The following is a 21,617-nucleotide window of genomic DNA, read 5'->3' as shown; positions in this document are numbered from 1 at the left end:
CAATATTTCACCAATTTTTCGCCAATTTTAGCCTTTAGGGTTGATTAGGGTTTGAGGTCTTTGGGCAATTGGAAAAAAAAAAAAAAATGTTTGAGTTTTTGTTTGATTTTTTTGGGATTTCGTTTAGTTATCTTTAAACCTTAAATCATAATACATTTCTGTATAAAAATAATTAAAAATACTCTAAAGAGCATAAATCCTAATATCTTATATCATATCCTAAAGAATATAGAGTATATAGAGTTTAATGTAATATTAGAGCATATAAAGCATAGAGTTTAGTGTATAGATTATAGAGTATAAAAAATATACTAATTTTATTTATTCATTATATTAATTTTATTTAACAGTATTTACCTCCAGCGCGCATTATATTCATCACATATTACATAAAACCTACCATATAATTTGGTTTCTTCAATATTTTTTATCAATGTAGTAGATAATATGTTAAATAAACATATGATAAAGTTTCATTCAAAATTTCCGTATTTTAATAGTAATTTCCGTCGTTTCCGTCTAATTTTTGTCGAAATTTAAAAATCTTCGAAATTTCCGTCGAAATTTCCATCGAAATTTCCATCGAAATTTCCTCGAAACCCGAAATTTTATTCCTTGGTGTGAAGTGAAAAAAAGTGTAAAAAAAAAAAAAAAAGGGTGTCCAAATTGGCAGCACTGCAGCACTCTTTTTTATTGGTTGCATTGCTCCAACCAGTTCACACTGCCACTTGATCTACTGATCACTGATAAACCCAAAAACCCACCATCCCAAAAACAAAACAAAAAAAAGAAACAGTAAAAATGCTCAGAGCTCTCACTCTCAGACGCTCCCTCCAGTCCCTCCATCACAACAACAACCTCAGAACCGTCGCTTCCACCGCCATCCCCCTAAACCCACTAAACCCATTTAACCCAATACGTGCATGCTCCTCTCTTTCATCGCCACCACCAACCGAGTCATCTGCCTCGGAGCTTCGCAAATACTTGGGCTACACAGCCCTCGTCCTGTTCTGCGGCGCAGCCACCTACTTCTCCTTCCCATTCCCCGAAAACGCCAAGCACAAAAAGGCCCAGATTTTCCGCTACGCTCCTCTGCCGGAGGAGCTCCACACCGTCTCCAATTGGAGCGGGACCCACGAGGTCCAGACCCGGGTCTTCCACCAGCCCGAGACCCTCGACGACCTTGAGAGACTTGTCAGGGATGCCAATGAGAAGAAAGCCCGGATTCGGCCCGTCGGGTCCGGGTTGTCCCCGAACGGGATTGGGTTGTCGAGGGCCGGGATGGTCAATTTGGCGCTGATGGATAAGGTTCTGGAGGTGGATAAGGAGAAGAAGAGGGTCAGAGTGCAAGCTGGGATAAGGGTGCAGCAATTGGTGGATGGGATTAAGGAACATGGGCTTACTTTGCAGAACTTTGCTTCCATTAGGGAGCAGCAGATTGGTGGAATTTTGCAGGTGAGTTTGGGTTTTTTTTTTTTTTGGTGGTTGTTTTCTGTTGGATTTTGGTAGATTTTTTAATGTAATCCAGCTCACATTTTGTAGTTTTTATATTTGCCTTTTGGATATACTGCTCTTTTGGGGTATGTGATTTTGAATTTTCTGAACCCATTAATGTGACACCAATGTGTACATACTTTTTTTGGTGATTAAACATGAAGCAGAGATCTCCAACGGGACACATTGCCGAATTTGGCTACTATAACTGCAAGGGCAATATAGAATTTTTTTTATATATATTGCTATCTGTCCTTCAGTTATGATTCCTTTTTTGTTTATGATAGTGTAGAAAAAAGGGGAGAGAAAAATTTGTTAAAAGAAAGTATAGTCTGTATACGATATCAATGAAGAAAGACTTTATGAAGTGATGTGGTGTTAGGGATTGGCATTTTTGCTGAATAGTTATGATATAATCTTTCTGTTTTTCTTGCGTTCATATGTTTGTAGGTTGGTGCACATGGTACTGGTGCAAGATTGCCTCCGATTGATGAGCAGGTGATCAGCATGAAGCTGGTCACTCCCGCTAAGGGAACAATAGAAATCTCTAAAGAGAAAGATCCAGAGCTGTTTTATTTAGCCCGCTGTGGCCTTGGTGGCCTTGGAGTGGTTGCTGAAGTCACCATCCAATGCGTTGAGAGACAGGAGCTTGTAGAGCACACTTTTGTTTCAAGCATGGAAGAGATCAAGAAAAATCATAAGTAATCATTTATTCCTTTCTTTGGGCAGATCAATCAATTATCTCCTATTCAGCGAAATAAGTACATAATCTCTCAAGAATGTTGATTGCAACTTGCAACTAGTGTTGAGGGCTGAATGCTGAAAGATCATTTTAATAGATTTGTCAAAGTTTTCTGATTGTGGAGGCCTGTAATGGGATACCCTTCATTGAATTTGGTCTAGTAATAATAAGCACTACTTTCTAGTGAAACATAAAAGATGTCAACCACTACATGCTCGTGTACTTGTGGTTCTTAAATCTCAGAATTCATATTTGATAACTGAGGCTTATCTGCAATACACTGTTTTTATTTGTTATAACCAATGCTCTCTCTCTCTCTCTCTCTCTCACTCTCTCATACACACACACACACACACACACACACATATTCCTCACTCTCTGTGTGTGTTCATGTATGAGTATAGTACAATACGAAATCAGGATATGAATTATACAGGATCTATTTGTTTCACACAAGTATTCTTTTCTCCTTCAGGAAATTGCTGTCCGAGAATAAACATGTGAAGTACCTTTATATTCCATATAGCGACACTGTTGTGGTTGTGAGGTGTAATCCTATATCGAAATGGAAAGGTCCCCCAAAGTTCAAACCCAAATATAGTAAGGATGAAGCCATACAGCATGTTCAAGATCTCTACAGGGAATGCCTCAAGAAGTACAGGTACAATTGTTCTCTGTTCTTGTTGAACTGTCTAATTTAGAAAGATATTTTCTCCTGTTGAAATTGAAGGACAATAAAGCGGTGGTATTAGTTCTTTTGAGACATTTATAAGCTGCACTTGCTGAATTTCTCTTCTCTTTTCTTATTTCCTTTTTCAAATTCTTTATCTTTCTTTATTCATATTCTCTTGGCTTGAAGGACCCAGTAAGTACAATCAAATAAAGACAAAAACTTTTTCAAACAGTGTTACATGACTGCACATTTTCATTGTCATTTCTCTGTTTCAATTTCGTTGACAGGTCAATTCTTGTTTTCCCACTACTGGCTGGAATTCTTGAAAGCTGCGTATATAATTAAAAATATACTCATTATTAGTAAATATAGAAATGTATATTTATATTCAAGTAAGTTTGAGTATGATTTGCATGTTGGAATTACTTGGATACAATCTGTTTTCTACTTGGTGGGGGTTGGTTTGACCAAAGTCAAGCAAGGTCATAAAATCCCATCTAACTGGAATGTTGTATATAAGTTGGTGGGCATGAATTGCAAATTGTTAGAGCTATCTTTGTAAATATTTGTACTGAGTAGGACTAGGAGTGATAACCTATTTCAATGTTTGTATAGTTGATTTGTTATTATTTTTTGTAGCTTGGTTTAGCTTTGGTTTAGCTTTGGTTATGATGTATATGATTCCTCTACTCATGCTTTTTTGATTGTGTATATAATTCTGTAATACTATAAAAGAGAAAAGAAGGGATAGGGAAGAGAGAGAGAGAGAGAGGGGCATCGGTTGAAGACTTGCTTGGTGCAGAGGTATAAGAATTTTTTTTTTTTAAAAAGTCACATGGACAGCTTTCAATTGGTTTGTCATCTGGGATGTTTAGCCTGGTTGGAAAGAAATTTGATCCATGCAATTAATTAGAAGAATGTAGAGTTGTTTTTTGGAAAATATAGAACAAGCTTTTTTTCTGATGTCATGGAGTTCAGAGTTAATAGAAATGGATTTCTTATGACTCTCTGAAAGTATGGAAGTACTGAGAGAATAAGTTGTTCCATCATTCCCGGAGCTGATGTCAAAGGTTGGTATGATTTTTTGAAGATGATCAATATTTTGTTGAATGTGAGAAAGCAAGAAAGGAAATGGGTTGGTAATCAAGAAATGGTAGGAACTTCTACCTTAAGGTTCAAGATCAAGAACTATGAAGCATTAGTGATATACTGGTTTCATTCAGTTAGAGTGTCTGTTTGCTCAGTACACGCTTATTTTTATTAGCAAATTGTATCATTCTAAGCCATAACAGACCTTCCAGTTGGCTAATCAGTTAACAACTTTTAACAATCCTTATCTACTGATACAACACTAAACATCTAACTGTCATGCTGGAAATGGTGATGACATGGCTAAGCTGCTGACACACATGGTTCATGCTCTAATGGGAATGTTAGGATGCTCTGATTGAAGGAAGAAAGGATCACTTGTTAAATTGGAAGATTTTTTTCAATTGGCATTCGGCAATCTTGATGTGAGGAATATTTCTTTCTTGGATTTGGAGATTTTTTAGAGCAGACTGCTTTGTGGCATAAGTAATAAAAAGCTTATGTGAGAAATGCATGAAAACCGTTGGACTTATTCAGGGGCTGGTAGTGTGACTTCTAAGTGTCCTTGGAAGGCTATTTCTCAAGGATATCATGGCTTTATTGCAGTTTGGTTTTTTCATAATTGTGAGGGAATTAGATATTGGGAAGACCGATGGCGGAATATGTTCCTTTCATGCTCCGGTTTCTTAGACTTATAGTTCTTCTAATGCTAATGGATGCTTTATCTATGATCTTGTAGAGTTGTAGTGGGTTCTTCTGGAAATTCTAGTGTTTTTTTTTTTTGGTTTTTTCTGAAGCCTTAATAATAGAGAGGTGGAAGAATTCTCTTCCTTTATACAATCCTTTATCTTACTTGGAAAAGACTAACGATCGTGGTTCGTTATTTCTTTGGGTATGGCTAAAGTCTTTCTTTGAGAAGTTGATTGGTGGGTTGCTTTTTATCAGTTTTCATCCTAAAGCTTTTCATTGGAAATCTCTGGCTCCCCTAAGGAGGTTTGACAACCTTTCTTTATCTCCTCAATAGTGCATAAAATGAAAGGAGGAGCCACTGCATCATTTTGTTTTGGGCATGTGATTTGGCTTATGAATTAATGGACTACGTTCTTATGCTTAGCCGAGGTAGTTTGGATTTTGGCTTGATCTGCTTCTCATATTTCAGCATAGATTTTGGAAGATTTGTAAAGACTAAGAGGGGTAAAATTTTATGGAGATAGTGCAGTGAAAGAATTGCTATGGGTCATTTGGAGTGAAAGAAATAGTAGACTTTCAATAGAAAATAATAAGGAATTTGAAATACTTTTTAGGAGAAGAATGTATTTTGCTTCATACTTGGTTCAGCATCATCTGTTTTTTAAGGAACTTCCAGAAACTCTCTTTTTAGGGGTTGAAAGAGTGTTGTTTGGGATTGATTTTCTTTTTCCCTTGATATGGTCTACTGTTTTCTTAATGCTGTTCTGTTAGCATAGGATGGATCACCAGTCCTCAATTATTATTCCTCTGTTTTCTACTACTTTGTGCTTCATATAATTTTTTTTTTTCCATATAGGTATTGTGTTGATTCATCTGTTCATTGTAGTTAATTTTTTATACATGTTACTTGCAGAGTGATTCCAGACAAAAATGAAGTAGACATAAATGAGCTCTCATTTACAGAGTTAAGAGATAAACTACTTGCCCTAGATCCTCTCAACAAAGATCATGTCGTAAAGGTTAATCAAGCTGAGGCTGAGTTCTGGAGGAAGTCGGAGGGATACAGAGTGGGATGGAGTGATGAAATTCTGGGCTTTGATTGTGGTGGCCAACAATGGGTTTCAGAGACTTGTTTTCCAGCTGGAACCCTTGCCAAACCAAGCATGAAAGACCTTGAATACTTAGAAGATCTAAAGCAGCTCATCGAGAAGGAAGAAATACCTGCACCTGCTCCAATAGAGCAGCGCTGGACAGCCTGCACTAAGAGCCCCATGAGTCCAGCTTCAAGCACAAAAGAGGATGATATATTTTCATGGGTAATTTCATGAACCATTCTTTTTTCCCCTAGTTCTTTATATCTCGGGTTGATTTCTCATAGGTATCTTGAATTAGAAGGACGTAAGCAGTATGAAAAGATAAATCGCTTGCTGACCGTGCATACAAGACAATTTTAAATGATATCTGAGGCTTTTGGATCTTTTTTTTACATCCACTAAGCTTGACAAGTGAATTGGTGGCACAAGTCTTGTGTGTTTTATTGTATAAGTAGATTCCGTTTAGGTTTAACAGGGGGAGTAATTTGTCTTTATGGGTGGTGTTTGTGTCATATTGAGGTTAGGGTACTAAAGAATATGGTTCGGCATGAATATGATCTGCATAATTAATTTTCTTAGGTCTGGGATACAAACATGACATGTTTATTAGGTGACACAACACAACTTGTGTAATCTGTAAATTAACGGATCAACTTTATCATTTTTTTAATGCGTTTAAAACATTAGATTGATGGGTTCTCAAACTTCAGTGCATGGCTTGAGTCATTGTGGGCTTAATGGTTTCCATATATGTGGAATTAGTTACCTCTCTTATCGAATTCTGTTAACAATTATAATTTTCATCTCTGAAAGCTTTTAATTTTGTAACAGGTTGGTATCATCATGTACCTTCCAACAACAGATGCCCGCCAAAGAAAGGAAATTACAGAAGAGTTTTTTCACTACAGGCACCTGGCCCAGGCACAGTTGTGGGATAAATATTCTGCTTTTGAACATTGGGCTAAGATTGAGGTATTAAATGCATCTTAGATGGTGGACTCCTTAATCTCTTTCGTTTTTCATATACGCACCAAGTTCATGTTAAACTTCCTACATCTTTGAAAAATTACATTTTAAAAGGGTTGCATTCAAATTTAACCAGAACAAAAAATCTTTCTATGGAAAAAGCTAGAGTGGCATGTGCTGATTAAAATTATAATGTAGATAATCATAGCCTCTTCTCCACCGATTAATCACTGTAGAATGTCTGAATAAAGGATGTTATATTGTTACTATTATGTATTTTATTCGGACACATATATCATGCACAGATTCCGAAGGACAAGGAAAAGCTTGCTGCTCTCCAGGCAAGGCTAAGAAAGCGTTTTCCAGTTGATGCATACAATAAAGCACGAAGGGAGTTGGACCCCAACAAGATCCTTTCAAATAACATGCTGGAAAAGCTTTTCCCATTATCAGATACCATTTGAGAAGCATCTCTCGTTGGTTAGCTATTCAGTAATATTTGTTTTTACTTAAATTCAAATGCAGTCTTCTCTTCTTTGTCAAACAGGCTCGAGCATCTTTACCCCTGATAATTTGATTGTAAATTTAAGAGGAATCTTGAGAAATAATGTGATGTATCATTAAGTTAATAGATTATGGTTCATAGGAGAAGCCTTTTTGTTCAACCTCTGATACCAAAGATACTGACTTTGATTCTCAGGCCTAGGTAGGCATTGGAACATATTGTTTCTGGGGCTTGCCTGAAGAAGAATAATGTAGGTTTTGGGAATCCAATAATTTATTTAGCAGGAAAATCTGCCTTTGCTCATTATCAATTGGTTGTTTGTTTGAAGTGTTGGAAAGTGCCAAACATTGGTGAAATCATTCAATTAGATTTTCTCACAATCTTGAAGACCGATGCAACAGGGTTATGTCATATTAGAGATTTGCTATAACATAACTTGTATAATTTACTTATGCTTTGTATTATCACAAGCGCAATGGTCTTTTTGGGCTATCTAATCACAAACAAATGAGCATAAGTTTAATGAATTACTATTACAAATGAGCAGAAATTGAAAGCATGATGGTATGCTATTACAATATGTAATTACCCACAGAATAATAATATTAGTTAGGCAACCACTCCAAGATAAAAAAGAGAAATCATTGACACTAGTAAGCTATTACAGTAGTCGTGTTCATAAATAATTCAGAAGCATTCCTCACAAAGCCAGCAACAGCATAAGGCGAAGAGGCTGCACCAATAGAAATCACAAAGGAAACAAATTTATTAGCATCAATAGACAGGACAAAGGAAAAAGGTAGGGCATTTTTGAATGCTACAGCTGTTGGAAGAATTGGTTCCACTTGAATGCTCTCTTATACTCTTATCACTGTGTGAATTAATTGCTAGGGAATCCATGGTGTTTGGGTAATAAATCCACTAATTTCTGCAGTAATTCATTGTATGATATTGTTTGAATATTGGCTTCTGAGTTAGGTGGCAGGCCTTCTCCTGTTTCTCTTTGAGAGGCTCTCCTTCATGTATGAATTTTTTATAGTGAAGATTGATGCATAGCCAGTTAAGAAAATGAAAAAAGAAGGTTGATGCATAATTTGTGTAACTCACCATCCCTCAATGAAGCCCCTCTCTCCTTTCTTTTTTGTCTGTGGCCGAAACTTCTTCCCAGTTGGGGGATTCTCAGTTGCAGTTGGGTATCCTTCAAACCAAAACAATATAAAAAGTGAGTCCTGGTATAAATTCTTTGACAAAAGAGATTTTATAACATAGAAAGAAAGAGAGAGAGAGAGATGGGATGTGTTTTGGGGGACCTGGTGGAGGTTGGTTCTCTTGTGTCTCTGTCTTGGCCATTTTGGAGAAGAAACAGCAGCAGAAGCTATGAGCTAACTTCTTGTCTTGGTGACTGTAGTATTATTAATCTGTATGTGGAAGTACTGTAATGGTGTCCCATCTACTAATGCATAATATATAACTTGCTCAGAAAGATTCTGATAAGGGTGGGCTGCTAGTAATGCAATGTCTAGAGAGGCTTTTTCTGAGGGCGGTGGTGAACAAGTCAGGTTCCAGTTGGTCCATTTGTATTCTGCATATTGTGGCCAACATACATTTTTATCCTTTTAGCTTCTACACCTTTTGTGCATCTGTTGCTTGAGAGAAAGATTCGTATGCCAGCAAAAAATGCATAAAGAAGTGAAGAAAGCAAGGCTGTTCCACATCATACAATTCCAAAGCAAACAGAAAGCCAATGAAAAGGCCAACAATTAAGGAAACAGGGTCCTAATCTGAAAGGCATTCGAGTTACTTTTTATTTGGATTCTTTACTTGGTGAAGAGGAGAATAAACTCATGATAAGGAGTTTAAACAAAGGTGTGAGAACAAGAAAGTTCTACACATATTTTTCTAAAGAGTGAAGATGTACTTATTTATACAAAGAATATATACTCTAGTTGTCTAGTTCCACTAATGTCAAAAAAGAAACACATTAACAACACGGTATTGACAATTTTGTTGATGTTCACACAAATTTCGTAAACATCCTCAAAGGGTGTTTGAACATTCTCAAAAGTGTTTAAGGTGTTCGAACATCACCAAAGGGTGTTCGAACATTACACCGGCATCATGAAATCAAATTTATGTTTTAAGCCCTGTGTGGGGTTGTTTGGGTTTTTGACTCAAACCCGACTTTTTGGGGGTTTTGTGCATTTTAGGCTGCATTTGTTAATGTTTTAGGAAATGGTTTTTCATTGTCCAAAACCAAAAACATGAATAAAATGTGTTTGGTTGCTGTTTTGTGAGGCATCATTTAAGAAATTTGTCTGTTTGAAACATAGGTTACTGTTTATTTGCCCCTCCGATAATCAAGCGGAACCAATATTCTAAAAATGCCCTACCAATTTCCAACACTAGACAATCAAGTTCAGAGCAACATTCATAGTTATATGCCAAGGTTTTGTTAAACTAGTTGGTTTATGGATGAATATTATGACAATTTATTTGCTTAAATACAAAGTTACACAACATTAACAAACCCTAGCCCTTGCAACCTCTCTTCTCTCTAACTTTAACACACCATAATTTGACTGTAAGTTGGTACTGGCTCTGTTCACAACGGTACCTACTCAGGGAGAGTTTCAGGCTACTTTATATCGACTCAAGCAGATGAATTTAAACTCTGATATATAAGTATATAACAGAAGAGAAACACTGAAGAATCCACATGTTTAATACACTACATATACATCATTTTGTTTATTATGCAATGTGATGAACCATTGCAATTTTGAGATCTCGCCAAGAATGTCTAGTAAATTCAGGGGAAACATATATATGGTGATGCCAACTTTTGAGAAAAGTTCTACTTTGCATCTGGGACAATTGATAAAGCTTGTACAAGAAAGAAGATCAAGAATATAAATATTGTGTTTGTATATAGAGCATTATGAAGAACACAACATAGGAACCTTGCTATTCTTCAATAATTATTTGAGTTTCTATAATTCTGAATTCTTTTATTTTAAAAATCCAAGCATTTTATACAGGACCAAGTTACAAAGCACCTATTACACATTTCAAGCAAGGACACGATGCCGTTTCAGGTTGGAGGGGTTGGTTGAGATCTGAGACTCGGCCTCAATGGTGAGCATCTTTAGAGAAATTGTCCGTAGATAATCTGACTGGAAAAAGAGATACACACAAAACTTAGAGTACAATGCTTCCACAATACAAAGAGAGTTCAAAAATTAACAAACCAAAAGGGTCATATGTATGTACCATTACATATTAGGACCCCGAGAGTTATGGACGTACCTGGCTTGAGGCAGCATCAAACACCCTTCCCTCAAACGTTGTAGCACTTTTCTCGACTTTGTGCAACTCTTGACCAGAGAAAGCAGGATGCTTCTTTAACGTACCAATTCTTTATATGCAATACACGTAGTTTGTTATTGACCATGAAACATGGAGGTGGAGTTGTTAAGAACAAAAGTGAATTCAGAGTGAAAAAATCAGTCGCCTCAATTGTCCCAAAGAAAATATATGAGGGTTATATTAAGCTAAAAAAACAAAAAAGTACCTAGAACAATCCATCAGTAGATTATAACAATTTGAACAGAAGGCACTAGTCCATCATCCATATTAGAACAGAAGCATAATTTGATTATAACAAATCCTATTCGCATAAAAAGGGTTACACATCATTTAAGCTTGTTAATCTGAAAACATCCACATGAATGTACTCATGGGTTTCATGTAAGTAAACGAATATGCACCTCAATCAAATAATTATCTATTTTTATAGTAAAACCAGTCTTAATTTATATGCTATATATCCATCATACCTCTCAAACTTTTTTATTTCAATTAGTGTCTGCATAATTGAACTCAGTGCTAAGTAACTGCTCACTAAATGCCTCTAGCTACAGTCAATATTGAGCTTGCCCTGCCCTTTATTATAACAAACTATGACACAACATGTCTCTGATATAAAAAGCTACTACTACTAGATGAGCATCTCCATACTGGACCAATGGACCATACAAACCCTTTTTTGGCATGAACCAAATAACATGCTTCTGGGTGACAAAATTAAGGAAATTACTGGAAGACAAAATAAAGATTCCAACTTTATTTATTGAAGTCGTTGAACATTCAAAATAAACACATTTTAGTATTGCACGACATCCCAATAACATATATATTTTTCTTAATATTCTTACATCTTGTTGACAATTCTTTGTCGTGAATCTGGCTTCAAGTGGCTCCTCCAATCGAATGTTCTCACTGAGGGTTCTCCACCTTGAAGACGCCTCTCATTTTGGGCATCCATCAAATCTAACCAACCAAACACACCGTCAAATAAGACAACAATTTGAATTGCAAAACCAGATACCCAAATCCAAATTAAAGGCTATGATCTATGATAACAAGAAATCAGCCTAAGAATTGGAGTACTGTGACTGTCACTGAACTGGGTATCAAAAAATGAATTTAATGCATATCAAATTGAAACAAACTTGGTTTATTACCTTGAACAAGAGATGGGTGATACCGTGATAGAGGTTACCTGAAGAGAGAAGAGAGAGAGTTTGAAAGAGCTTGAAGATGGGAGCGAACAGATAAAAGTTACCCAGAGTTTTTCTCTTGGTCTAAAGTGAACCAGAGTTGCTCAGCCAGTTTTTCTTTATGCGCGTCCGGGAATTGGGCAAAAGCTAAAGTATCAAAATATGAACCGGCGTGAATTGTCCCTTTTTGATCGGTTTAAAAATTAGTCTACTGCACAGAAGCTGACGCAAGATACCTCGATTACCATAAAAGTATGAACCAATCTTTTATTGGCTTAATTGTTATCGTGCCACCCAAAATATTACACTAATCACATTTATATTGTTTAAGACTTTAAGGTTACCCTTTATAATTTATTTTTTGTGTTCCACACTTCCACTTTATTTTTATATTATTCCGTCACATTTAATGATGCAACGTTTACATGTTCACTAAATGACAGACCTACAACTGAGCTGTAGTACTCTTGACCCAAACCCAACTAGTTTCAGCTCAATAACTCAAACACACCCATATACCCAATAGCCCAAACATGAAACAACCTGATTAGTGATTACTGATTTCCATCCCAAACAAAAAAGAGAAAAAGTCTTCACGTAATTAGATAGAGGCGTGACCTTTGCCTGTGAACTTTCAGAATTTGAGCATGTGTCTTCCCTTTTGAATACGTCTAGAATTTGTTAAAATAAAAAAAATCATACTAGTTGGTCGAGAGATTGATTCATCTATTAGTGACTATTCATGTTTCAATGACAACAACAGAGCGAATATTTTTATCTATAAAATTTTTTAAAACTCGATTTCAAAACAAGATATGTGATGATTTTCTTGCTGACTGTATGGTTATTCACATTGAAAAATATATTGTTTGATAGTTATAATTATGATTCTCTAATTGATGGTTTTTATGTCATGAAGGAACGTAGGGTACTATATTGTACTTGTATTGCATGTTTATTTGTTGTTTTATTGTCTTTGTTGTATGAATGTTATTTTGAGGGGTAAGGCTCTTTACGTCCTCCTTGACTAGGCGTATATTTTGTTTTTTATTAATGAAATTCACTCGTATCGTCAAGTTTTGTTTATATAAATTTCATTTTAGATCAATGAAGTGTTTTAGCATGTTATATAAATTTGGAAAATGACATAAAAATAAATAAGATATTGCTGAAATTTTAGAAAAAATTTTCACTAAGAAAAGTGAGAACTAGCTTGGAAGTCTAGTCCACTCCATTATAAACTTATGAGCCTGTCCCTATGTTCCTTTAAGCCTGCCTTTTTAGAATACCCATTTGGACATTTGCAAAGCTCATGAAATCATACTAATACACAATTTGATTTATGTTAAAAAATTCTATGTCTACATGATGTGATAACTATCCACCTATTTCCTTTTATTTTTCTTTTTGTAGTTTTCAATACGTTGGCGTTGCCTACAATTCTATTATATTCATTTTAGAATTAATTACTCTTGAATGCATGATAGTTATACTATTTACCCTATAATACTTTATACTCCTATTTTGAAAATGTAATAATAAGGTCAAATTTTTAACAATCAGGTTAGTCATCTTAACTCACTTGCCACAGACATTCAACATAGCTTTTGACTCATCTGCCTTCTAGAACTATGGGTCTTTAAGTCTACTGTGATTTTCTTCTCTCTTCACCATTTCTCTTCCGCTATTTCACACATCGATCTTCTTCTCAATTTCTCTTCGGCAATTTCGCACATCGATCTTCTTCGATTTCGCAGTTCGATCTTTTTTTCTTCATCAATTGCTGAGTTTTAAGGTATGTTTGACATTAATCTATTGATTAATTTCTATATTTTTTGTTTTGTTTTTTATTTTATTGTTTGTTTATTTTCGATTTTTGATTTCCAATTTGCAGATCGATATTACCTTCATTTTGCACTCAGATTTGTAGTTGACTACATTGAAATCGATTTTGCAGATTAATTTTTGTTGTAACTACATTTTTAGTTTTCAATTGCAGTTTCAATTTCAATAGTAGAAATTCTCAAATTTGATGAACTAGTTGAATCTGAAGTCTTAGAATTCTTAAATTCTTCGTTACTATAACAGTTTCATAAATACTTGCTCTTATTCTGTGTATTTTTTCATCTTTTTATTGGTGTACATCTCTAATACTTTTCTGGAAGGTGGTATGCAAATGAAGAGGGATAAGTGTGGTTGTGGTTAAATTTTTTTGTTGTCAGTACCTTAAAATTGAGGGACTCTTGTTTTCATATATTCATGGTATTGTTATGATAATGGAAATCTACTTCCAACCACTTCAAAAGATTCTAACATTTTTATGTCATGCAATAAGGTAACGACTAAATATATTGAAACATATGAAGATGGTAAACTATCCTAGTCTACATTGATCCGGCCTTCATGAGGCATCATTTAATCTAATTAATTATAGATACTTATGTATCATCCTGTAATTGCCAGTTTTACTTAGCTTTATCACTTACTATGTAGTTGTTATATAACTCTTGTAAACCATGATGTATTATGATTTTATAAATATCAATATAACACAAGTCCTCATCGACTAAGGCTTTCAACATTTCTTTCCAACTCAAACTCATTATAATTTTTCCTAGGAATTTTATGAGTTCGACGCACATCCAGCGTGCCAAGTCAGTATTAACGGCCACATCAACATTTTTAACGGAGTTGTTGATGAAACAAGGTAAAATGAGACACAGATGTAAGTTACAGGTGGTAATCTAGGATAAAAAATCTTTCAGGTGGCAATGTGGGAATGAGTTACAATTTTGAGTGGTAAATCGATAATCGAGCCCAATATTTTTAGTAAACTACTGCAAATCCCTTATTCTTACCCAAATTATGCCTTAACCCCCAATAATATATGGATTTATTTGCCACCCCCTACCGTTGCACTATTCTACTGCACCGCCCCATAGTCAAATCCGTTTATGGCCAATTACCATTGAGCCCTTCTATCATCATGCACTGTTGCACGTATTTGCATTATTACGATTTTTGAATGAATGTTTTGACAATTTATTTGCCATGTTAAACTTGTATTGTCAGTGCTACAGATAGTGATTTGCCATGTCAAACTAGTTTTATGGATGAATTTTGTGACAATTTATTTGCTTAAATACAAACATGGGCGGATCCAGGGTGGGGTCAATGGGGTCAATTGACCCCATAAACCCATAAATCTCCCCTATAAAGAAAATCTTGACCCCATGGCTGCTGCTTGAAGACTTGAAGTTGCAGGGGCAAAAATGGTGGAAGACTGAAAGATGTTTATGAAAATGTATGAAAGAGGCAAAGAGAAAAATAACAACACGTGACTAGCAGCTAAGATTTTTTTTTTTTTTTTAATTTAGAGAATTTCCAAAATGATGTCGTTTTGGCCGTTAAAAAAAATTAAGGACTTATATCTTCACTATTTAGACAATACAATCCCTTGTTGCATTTGGAGAAAGAACAGAGCCCTAGGCCCCTAACTCAAAAGGCTAACCCAAACCCACTTCGCCTCTGGTCTCAACCACCCAAACCCCATTCGACTCTCACCCAAACAGGCAAACCTAATTCGACTTCTCACCCCCGCCGTTGACTCCCGCACTCGACTTGAATCTTGACCCCATAAAGAATAATTCCTAGATCCGCCACTGAATACAAAGATACACAACACATAATAATGAAAGAAGAACAATATTTCAAATAAAAAAAATAGAAGATCAAGAATACATAAGGAATAGAGTAAATATTCTGGAATGTTGCAAATAGGTTAGGAATCTTGCCATTCCTCAATAACACTGAATTTATTTATTTTTATTGTATTTTATATGGAAAGACTAAAGTTACTAAGCGTCTACATTCCAAGCAAGGACACGATGCTGTTTCAGGTTGGTGGGGGTGGTTGAGGTCTCCATGGTCATCTTTAGAACAACAATTCGCAGAAAATCCTCAACTGTTTGTATATAATCCGACTGAAAAATGAGATTCGAAAAAAACTTAGATTACAATATATGCCATCCACAATACAAAGAGAGTTTCAAAATCAACAAATCTTAGTAAGCTTACATGTAACCATTAAATATTAGGATACCCGGAGTTATGAAAGTACCTGGCTTGAGGAAATAGAAAAGATCTTTTCCTCATACTTTCTGCTCTCACGTTCGATCGAAACCTCTTGACCAGAGAAGGGAGGATGCCTCTTTAACAAATCAACTCTTTATATGCAATACATAGTTATTAATTAACAAATTACTCGACTAAATTGTCCCAAAAGAAATATATAAGGATTAAATTAAGTTTAAAAATTACAAAGAATAATCCATCACTATATAATATATTTGACAGAAAACATAGAAAAAGAAAAACCGAAATAGAATACAACATGTGCTATTTTTGCTTCAGTATAGGGAACCAAAGCTTAGCAGTCACTAGTTCATCATACATATTGGAACATAAGGCATAATTTGAGTATCACAATTTCTAATCACATAAAAAAATCTAATGGTTCACAAATTTATTCCTTAACTAAAATGAAAAAGTGAACATGTTAAAATCCAAGAATTAAAATCCTATTTATATGTCAGAAATGTTCGTCCCAAAGAAATTTTCAGATTATAAAGCATTCAAGCTTGTTCACTTCAGTGCATCCAAATGAATGTACTCGATCATGCGTTTCATGTAAGCATTTTTTATTTCAAATATTAGTGCCTACATATATAATTGAACTCACTGCTAATTGTAAACTGGGTATATTGAATATGGATTTCAATGGAGTTTAATAGACTTGAAAATTCTAGGTGTATTTAATTTAGACTTTTAAAGTGTCTATAAAATTATTGTGGTATTCAATTAAGATTTTCATAGACTTTTAAAAAGTCCACGAAAGTATGAGAGTATTAAATCAAGACTTTTAGAGAGTCAATTAAAGTATTATAGTATTCAAAAGTCATTGACGTTGAAAGACTTTATTAAATTGTGGAGTTTCATGGACTTTGGAGGTAGAAGTATAAATAATAATGTCGATCTCATAATTCTACAGCATTCTCCCCAAAGATTTCTATGGATTTCAAAATTTTGTTTTTTTCTTTTCTCTTTAGAGCCTTCATGTTCTCTTTTCCTATCTCATTCTCCTCCATAAACCCTAACCCTGAAATTTGATAAATCCAACACTCCCATTAAGAAGGTGGCGTCTTTCATGAAGAGTCTAGCGCACTTGCAACAACGAGTAGCCTTGATGTTAAGATGGATTCCCAAGTACACTTCTTATTATTAATGTTTATTTTCTTCAACTTTCATTTGATCATATAACATTTAGTTGCGTATTTTTGTGCAAATATTCTCACTAAAACATTCTAGTCTCTTGTAACATGAAACTTCAATTAACATGGAAAATTTTTATCTAAGTGTTGATACAAAAATTTGTTTGATGATGCAACAACTTAAGGTTGATGAAGTGGATGATGATTCAGCCTTATTGGAAGGTGATTAGGATGATGACTTGCGATGAACAAAGCTTGCTGGTTGGCTTTGGTGAGATCTTCCTACATGAACAAAGATCAAAGGAATTAGCATTGGTGTGGTACCAGCCAACTACATTCTGATGATGAAGTCAGTAAAGTATAGGTGAAGGTGTTTGAACAAGAACATGGAAGAACAAACAAGAACAAGTGATGAATTTGGGAGAATATGGAACAACAAGGCAAGATCTTCTTGGTTATTCTCAAGTGTTTGTGTGTAATGTTTGGAGTTTTTTGTGAACCCCTTCTTTGTGGCTATATGTGCATATTTATAGGCAAGGAAAAGGCAAATAGGAGGTTTACCTGCATGTTGATGAGTGATGGAGATGAAGCCACGTCACCTAGTTCGGAATAATGTCATACACAGCTACCCAACATGCTTTACATTAAATGCACGGGAGACTTTGGTGCCAAAGATAACCCTAGGAGTCTCATCTCAAGTTAGAGTGTCAGGAATAGTAGGATGTTAGGTAGTAGACACTCGAGTCTGGTTGAAGATATTCTCGGAACCTTCCACAAGAGCGGTGAAGTACAATGTCAAGCTGAACCAAAACTCCTATCACGAGTTTCTTGAATGTAGAAAGGCTATTACTTGATGAGCTCAAAAGCGATGAGGTACAGTCCCCTAGTCGAGTTGAGTGATGCCAAGTAGATACAATCCAAATCTTTCCCAAGTGCAAGGTTGTTAGGAGAGTCGGTTCGGATCAAATCCGATATATACTTATGGGAGCTAAGCTAAGGGATTAAAGTAGTGCCATGATGGAATGGACTAAGCATGTGCTTATCTCCTTGTTTGGCTCGGATCGAGGCAAAGCTGAGTTGGGAGTGATGAGGTGGCTGGTGTAGCTGATCAGGTCAACGACTTGAGTACTGGTCAAAGTGCCATGTAGGATCTTAGCAAGCCATGTGCCAGCGTATAGTCGGTTATTGGAGCCATGTGCATTTATCCACAAACAGTAAGACAATGGCCCAAATATGTTTGATTCATTGTCTCACATAAGTTTTTCCTTGTGAATTGAAATTTTATGTTTTGGATTGGTTTACTTAGATACACCTATTGGTTTGTATTGAGATGGTTCAATGTTGGCAATTGAAGTTAGGGGTGGGTTTGAAAACCGAAAAACTGACCAAACCGAAAAAGTCAGTTTTTTTTTACCAAAAATCGAATCGACCATCCCTTAGGTTCAGTTCGGTTTTGATCTTCAAAAAACCATAAGAACTGACCAATGGCCTTCATCTTATTAGTGAAACAACGTCGTTTTGCTTTCAGAAACCCTATCTCCCCTAAAACTTTCCTTTTTCGTTTCACTCTCTCACCCTCTCATTCTCTCATTCTCTCATCTCAACTCTCCCTCTCTCATTCTCTCTCGCCATGTCGTCTGCAACAGTCATCATTCCCTAGCTCAGTCCCTCCGCTCATTCAGTCATGCTCTCTCTGATTCTCCCTCACTCATTCTCTCTCTCCATCTCCCTCTCCATCTCCCTCTCCATCTCTCATTCTCCATTTATCCTTCACTCATTCTCCCTCACCTTGCAGCCTCACTCATTCAAACCCATCCCTCCCCCAAATCAAAATCAGCGAAACCCCTCACGAAATCAATCTTCCTCCTATTTTTTCTGTTTCATCTCCTTCAATTCCCTCAATTTTCATTTTGGGGGTTCAAAGGAACTCATTAAACCCTAATTTTGTTTTTGGGGGGTTTAAAGTGTCAGCCTAAATCAATTGAACCGACCGAACCGAACCAATAGGATTTAGGTTTGGTTTGGTTATGAATAATTTTAATGGTGGAACCGTACCAAACCGAATTGATTCCTTGTAATAGGTTTGGTTTGCGGTTCAGCCCTAAAACCATGCCGAATCAAACCGAACCCAATCCTAATTGAAGTTCTGTTTCGTTAATATTGCCAAGGTAAGAACAAACTATTATTTCAAACGTTCATAAAATAAAAAAAATTGAAAACAGTAGATCATATTTTATTTTATTTTTTTTTTCGGAAAAACAGTTCATCATATTGGTTTTGGATTTTTACAAGAATTTTATGATCTATATGTGTAGATTATATATCATTGTTTCATATACATTATTTCATTTACAATTTTAATTTTATAAACTCATGAAAAAAAAAGTATCTCAAATTCTATAAGACTCTTTAGAAGTCTACAAAAATCTACCATTCAACTCTATAGAATTCTGTAAAACTCAATCATTCAACCTTGTATAGTCTATGGTGTTAATGAAAATCCATGAACGATTTGTAGAAGTCTATCACTTACAAAAAGTCTACAAAAGTCTATGAAATTTCATATTGAATACACCGCCTAAATGCCTCTCTACATTCAATATTGAGACTGCCATGCCGTCGATCTATAACAAAACTATGACACAACTATTGTCTCCAATATAAAAAGCTACTAGTAAACATACTTTTGGGTGACAAAATTAAGTAAAGAAATGGAAGAAAAAATAAATTTCACCCATGATTTCTAGCTTTTACTACTTACAGCTTGTTGACAACTCTTTGTCGGAAACTTGGGTGCAATTGGCTCCTCCAATCTCCACCTTGAGGAGGCCTTTCATGATCGGTATCCATCAAACCTAACCAATTAACCAAACCCACACCCTCAATGGAATCAACAATTTCAATTGAAAAACTAGATGAAAGTGGAAAGTGCAAAACAAAATCTGAAAAAATAAAATAAAATATATAATTGGAAATCTGAAATAATATTATGCTATATACTCCATAATCTATACTAATTAAAGCGTACGATTTAAAATCAACAATATAAATCAACCTAAGAATTGAATTACTAGATCTGACTGTGACTGAACTGGGTATCAAAAAATGAATCTGCATATGATTGAAAAAGTAGATGAAAGATCGAGGTTACCTGGAGAGTGAGAAAGTTTGAAGACGAGAGCGAACGAGGTGGATAGAATGTAAAAGGGTACCAGAGTTTGAGGTTCTAAACTTCTTTCTTAAGGGTTAGCTTAAGTGATGATGGTAGGTAGGGTAAGGCTTAGGATTCGACTAGATCTAGAATTTGATTCCATGCCAATGTAATAAAAGGAAGCTTCTTTTTTTAGCGCAATAATAAAAGGAAACTTCTACCTTTACCTCTTTTATGTAATTGCACATCTATACGTTATTTTCTAAATTTAAGTAATATACAATGATTATTATTATTATTATTATTTTATTTGGGAGGATATTCAAACTCAAAACTCTAAACAATATTGGCAAGAAAAAATCATTTGACTAAACGTTACTTGGAAATCTTAAAAGTAGGCTACATCATTATTAATGCTAAGATTTTCAATTACAAATAGAATCCTATGTTGTGCACAACACGGTGTTGTTTTAGAGTCCATAGCATTTTGGGTTTAAGATTGACAGAAAGTACAATGACATGGCTAAATGCTATGCTAAAAGCCATAAATAGTGAAATTGATAAAAAAAATAAAAAATCCACTACAATGGCATGACTATATTTAGCATTTTGCTAAAGCTATATTTTCCACTATATAGCTATTGTGGATATATGCCAAAAAAACTTGTGGCCCCACATTAGAAAAAACATGTGAGAAAAGAGGAAATTGGTGTTGGTTGGTGGGGGTTGATTGGTTGGGAAGAGAGAGAGAGAAGAGAAAGGTTGTTAAAGGTGTGTAGACCTGGAAATATCTTATCTGACTCGTTAACACAACACAAAACAATACAAAAAATTCAGTGTTCGAGTTGCATCTTATTGTGTCGTGTTCATGTTAACCCGTGAAACTCGTTAGTGACCTGTTAAGAAATAAATATATTTTATTTAATTGCGAATCTACATTTTATAATCTTTAAAGATTTTCATATGGTATTCGAATTTACATATGCAATGAAAACGTTAAATTTATCAGATTTGTTAAAACGCAGTTGCATCTATAATAGGCAAATATATATATATATATATATATTCTTCATATCCACAATTTCATGTTTGTTTAGAGAAACCTGGTGCCACCATATATAGTGATTTTATTCACTTTCTTTCAAACACTCTATAGCTTTCAAAATTTAACTTCTTTGATTTTGGTGTTTAAACTATGGAAAAAACTTACCTATTCTTATGTTGTAGTGATGTAGCATCCCTTGAAGAGAGAGACAAGATATGAAAGAAAGAGAGAGAAAGAGAGTGAGAGGAGAGAGAGAGAGAGCCAATAAGAAAGGGTGGGGATACCATGTGGATCAAACACACGTCCAATTTCAGTTTAAAATCTTGCAGTTATTTCAAC

The 21,617-nt window shown here is 35.2% G+C and overlaps 3 protein-coding genes and 1 long non-coding RNA gene across 5 annotated transcripts; 1 reads left to right on the top strand and 3 right to left on the bottom strand.

Annotated features, from left to right (window-relative positions):
* Window positions 1-756: 756 nt before the first annotated feature.
* On the top strand, window positions 757-7,413 carry GLDH (L-galactono-1,4-lactone dehydrogenase). The gene is made up of 6 exons (XM_086248963.1): window positions 757-1,455; window positions 1,945-2,195; window positions 2,712-2,897; window positions 5,602-6,004; window positions 6,614-6,754; window positions 7,054-7,413. Exons 1-6 carry the CDS (start codon window positions 802-804, stop codon window positions 7,210-7,212), a joined length of 1,794 nt encoding a protein of 597 aa, XP_086105089.1. The 5' UTR covers window positions 757-801; the 3' UTR covers window positions 7,213-7,413.
* Window positions 7,414-7,747: 334 nt separating this feature from the next.
* LOC147282535 (uncharacterized) lies at window positions 7,748-8,833 on the bottom strand. Its single transcript, XR_015123023.1, has 3 exons — window positions 8,564-8,833; window positions 8,361-8,451; window positions 7,748-7,986 (listed from the first exon to the last, which is right to left on the bottom strand). It is a non-coding gene; the product is annotated as an uncharacterized LOC147282535 (long non-coding RNA).
* Window positions 8,834-10,154: 1,321 nt separating this feature from the next.
* LOC147282534 (mediator of RNA polymerase II transcription subunit 15a-like) lies at window positions 10,155-12,074 on the bottom strand. Of its 2 annotated transcripts, none has more exons than XM_086248878.1 (4): window positions 11,777-12,074; window positions 11,468-11,582; window positions 10,560-10,668; window positions 10,155-10,426 (listed from the first exon to the last, which is right to left on the bottom strand). In XM_086248878.1, exons 2-4 carry the CDS (start codon window positions 11,575-11,577, stop codon window positions 10,322-10,324), a joined length of 324 nt encoding a protein of 107 aa, XP_086105004.1. In that variant the 5' UTR covers window positions 11,578-11,582; window positions 11,777-12,074; the 3' UTR covers window positions 10,155-10,321. The 2 variants fall into 2 exon arrangements, with proteins under 2 accessions (XP_086105004.1, XP_086105005.1); XM_086248879.1 differs by having other exon boundaries at window positions 11,815-12,074.
* Window positions 12,075-15,669: 3,595 nt separating this feature from the next.
* On the bottom strand, window positions 15,670-20,283 carry LOC147282533 (mediator of RNA polymerase II transcription subunit 15a-like). Its single transcript, XM_086248227.1, has 4 exons — window positions 20,234-20,283; window positions 19,844-19,937; window positions 15,933-16,038; window positions 15,670-15,795 (listed from the first exon to the last, which is right to left on the bottom strand). Exons 2-4 carry the CDS (start codon window positions 19,930-19,932, stop codon window positions 15,670-15,672), a joined length of 321 nt encoding a protein of 106 aa, XP_086104353.1. The 5' UTR covers window positions 19,933-19,937; window positions 20,234-20,283.
* Between the last annotated feature and the right edge of the window lie 1,334 nt (window positions 20,284-21,617).

The sequence above is a fragment of the Dryas octopetala genome, chromosome 6 (assembly GCF_963921425.1).
Source record: "Dryas octopetala chromosome 6, drDryOcto1.1, whole genome shotgun sequence".
In the NCBI taxonomy this organism is placed as follows: domain Eukaryota; kingdom Viridiplantae; phylum Streptophyta; class Magnoliopsida; order Rosales; family Rosaceae; genus Dryas; species Dryas octopetala.
Note: the sequence above shows the minus strand (reverse complement) of the source record. Positions and strands in the feature narration are given on the sequence as shown.

Excerpts from the sequence above, each read along its gene's own strand:
- LOC147282534 (XM_086248878.1), bottom strand. The coding sequence starts at position 11,577 with ATGGATGCCCAAAATGAGAGGCGTCTTCAAGGTGGAGAACCCTCAGTG. Across the intron at positions 10,669-11,467 it reads CAAAGAATTGTCAACAAGAT|AATTGGTACGTTAAAGAAGC; the intron begins GTAAGAATATTA and ends TTGCATATAAAG. Across the intron at positions 10,427-10,559 it reads TTGATGCTGCCTCAAGCCAG|TCAGATTATCTACGGACAAT; the intron begins GTACGTCCATAA and ends CTCTTTTTCCAG.
- GLDH (XM_086248963.1), top strand. The coding sequence starts at position 802 with ATGCTCAGAGCTCTCACTCTCAGACGCTCCCTCCAGTCCCTCCATCAC. Across the intron at positions 2,898-5,601 it reads GAATGCCTCAAGAAGTACAG|AGTGATTCCAGACAAAAATG; the intron begins GTACAATTGTTC and ends TGTTACTTGCAG. Across the intron at positions 6,005-6,613 it reads AGGATGATATATTTTCATGG|GTTGGTATCATCATGTACCT; the intron begins GTAATTTCATGA and ends ATTTTGTAACAG.
- LOC147282533 (XM_086248227.1), bottom strand. The coding sequence starts at position 19,932 with ATGGATACCGATCATGAAAGGCCTCCTCAAGGTGGAGATTGGAGGAGC. Across the intron at positions 16,039-19,843 it reads CAAAGAGTTGTCAACAAGCT|AGTTGATTTGTTAAAGAGGC; the intron begins GTAAGTAGTAAA and ends TTGCATATAAAG. Across the intron at positions 15,796-15,932 it reads TTTCTATTTCCTCAAGCCAG|TCGGATTATATACAAACAGT; the intron begins GTACTTTCATAA and ends CTCATTTTTCAG.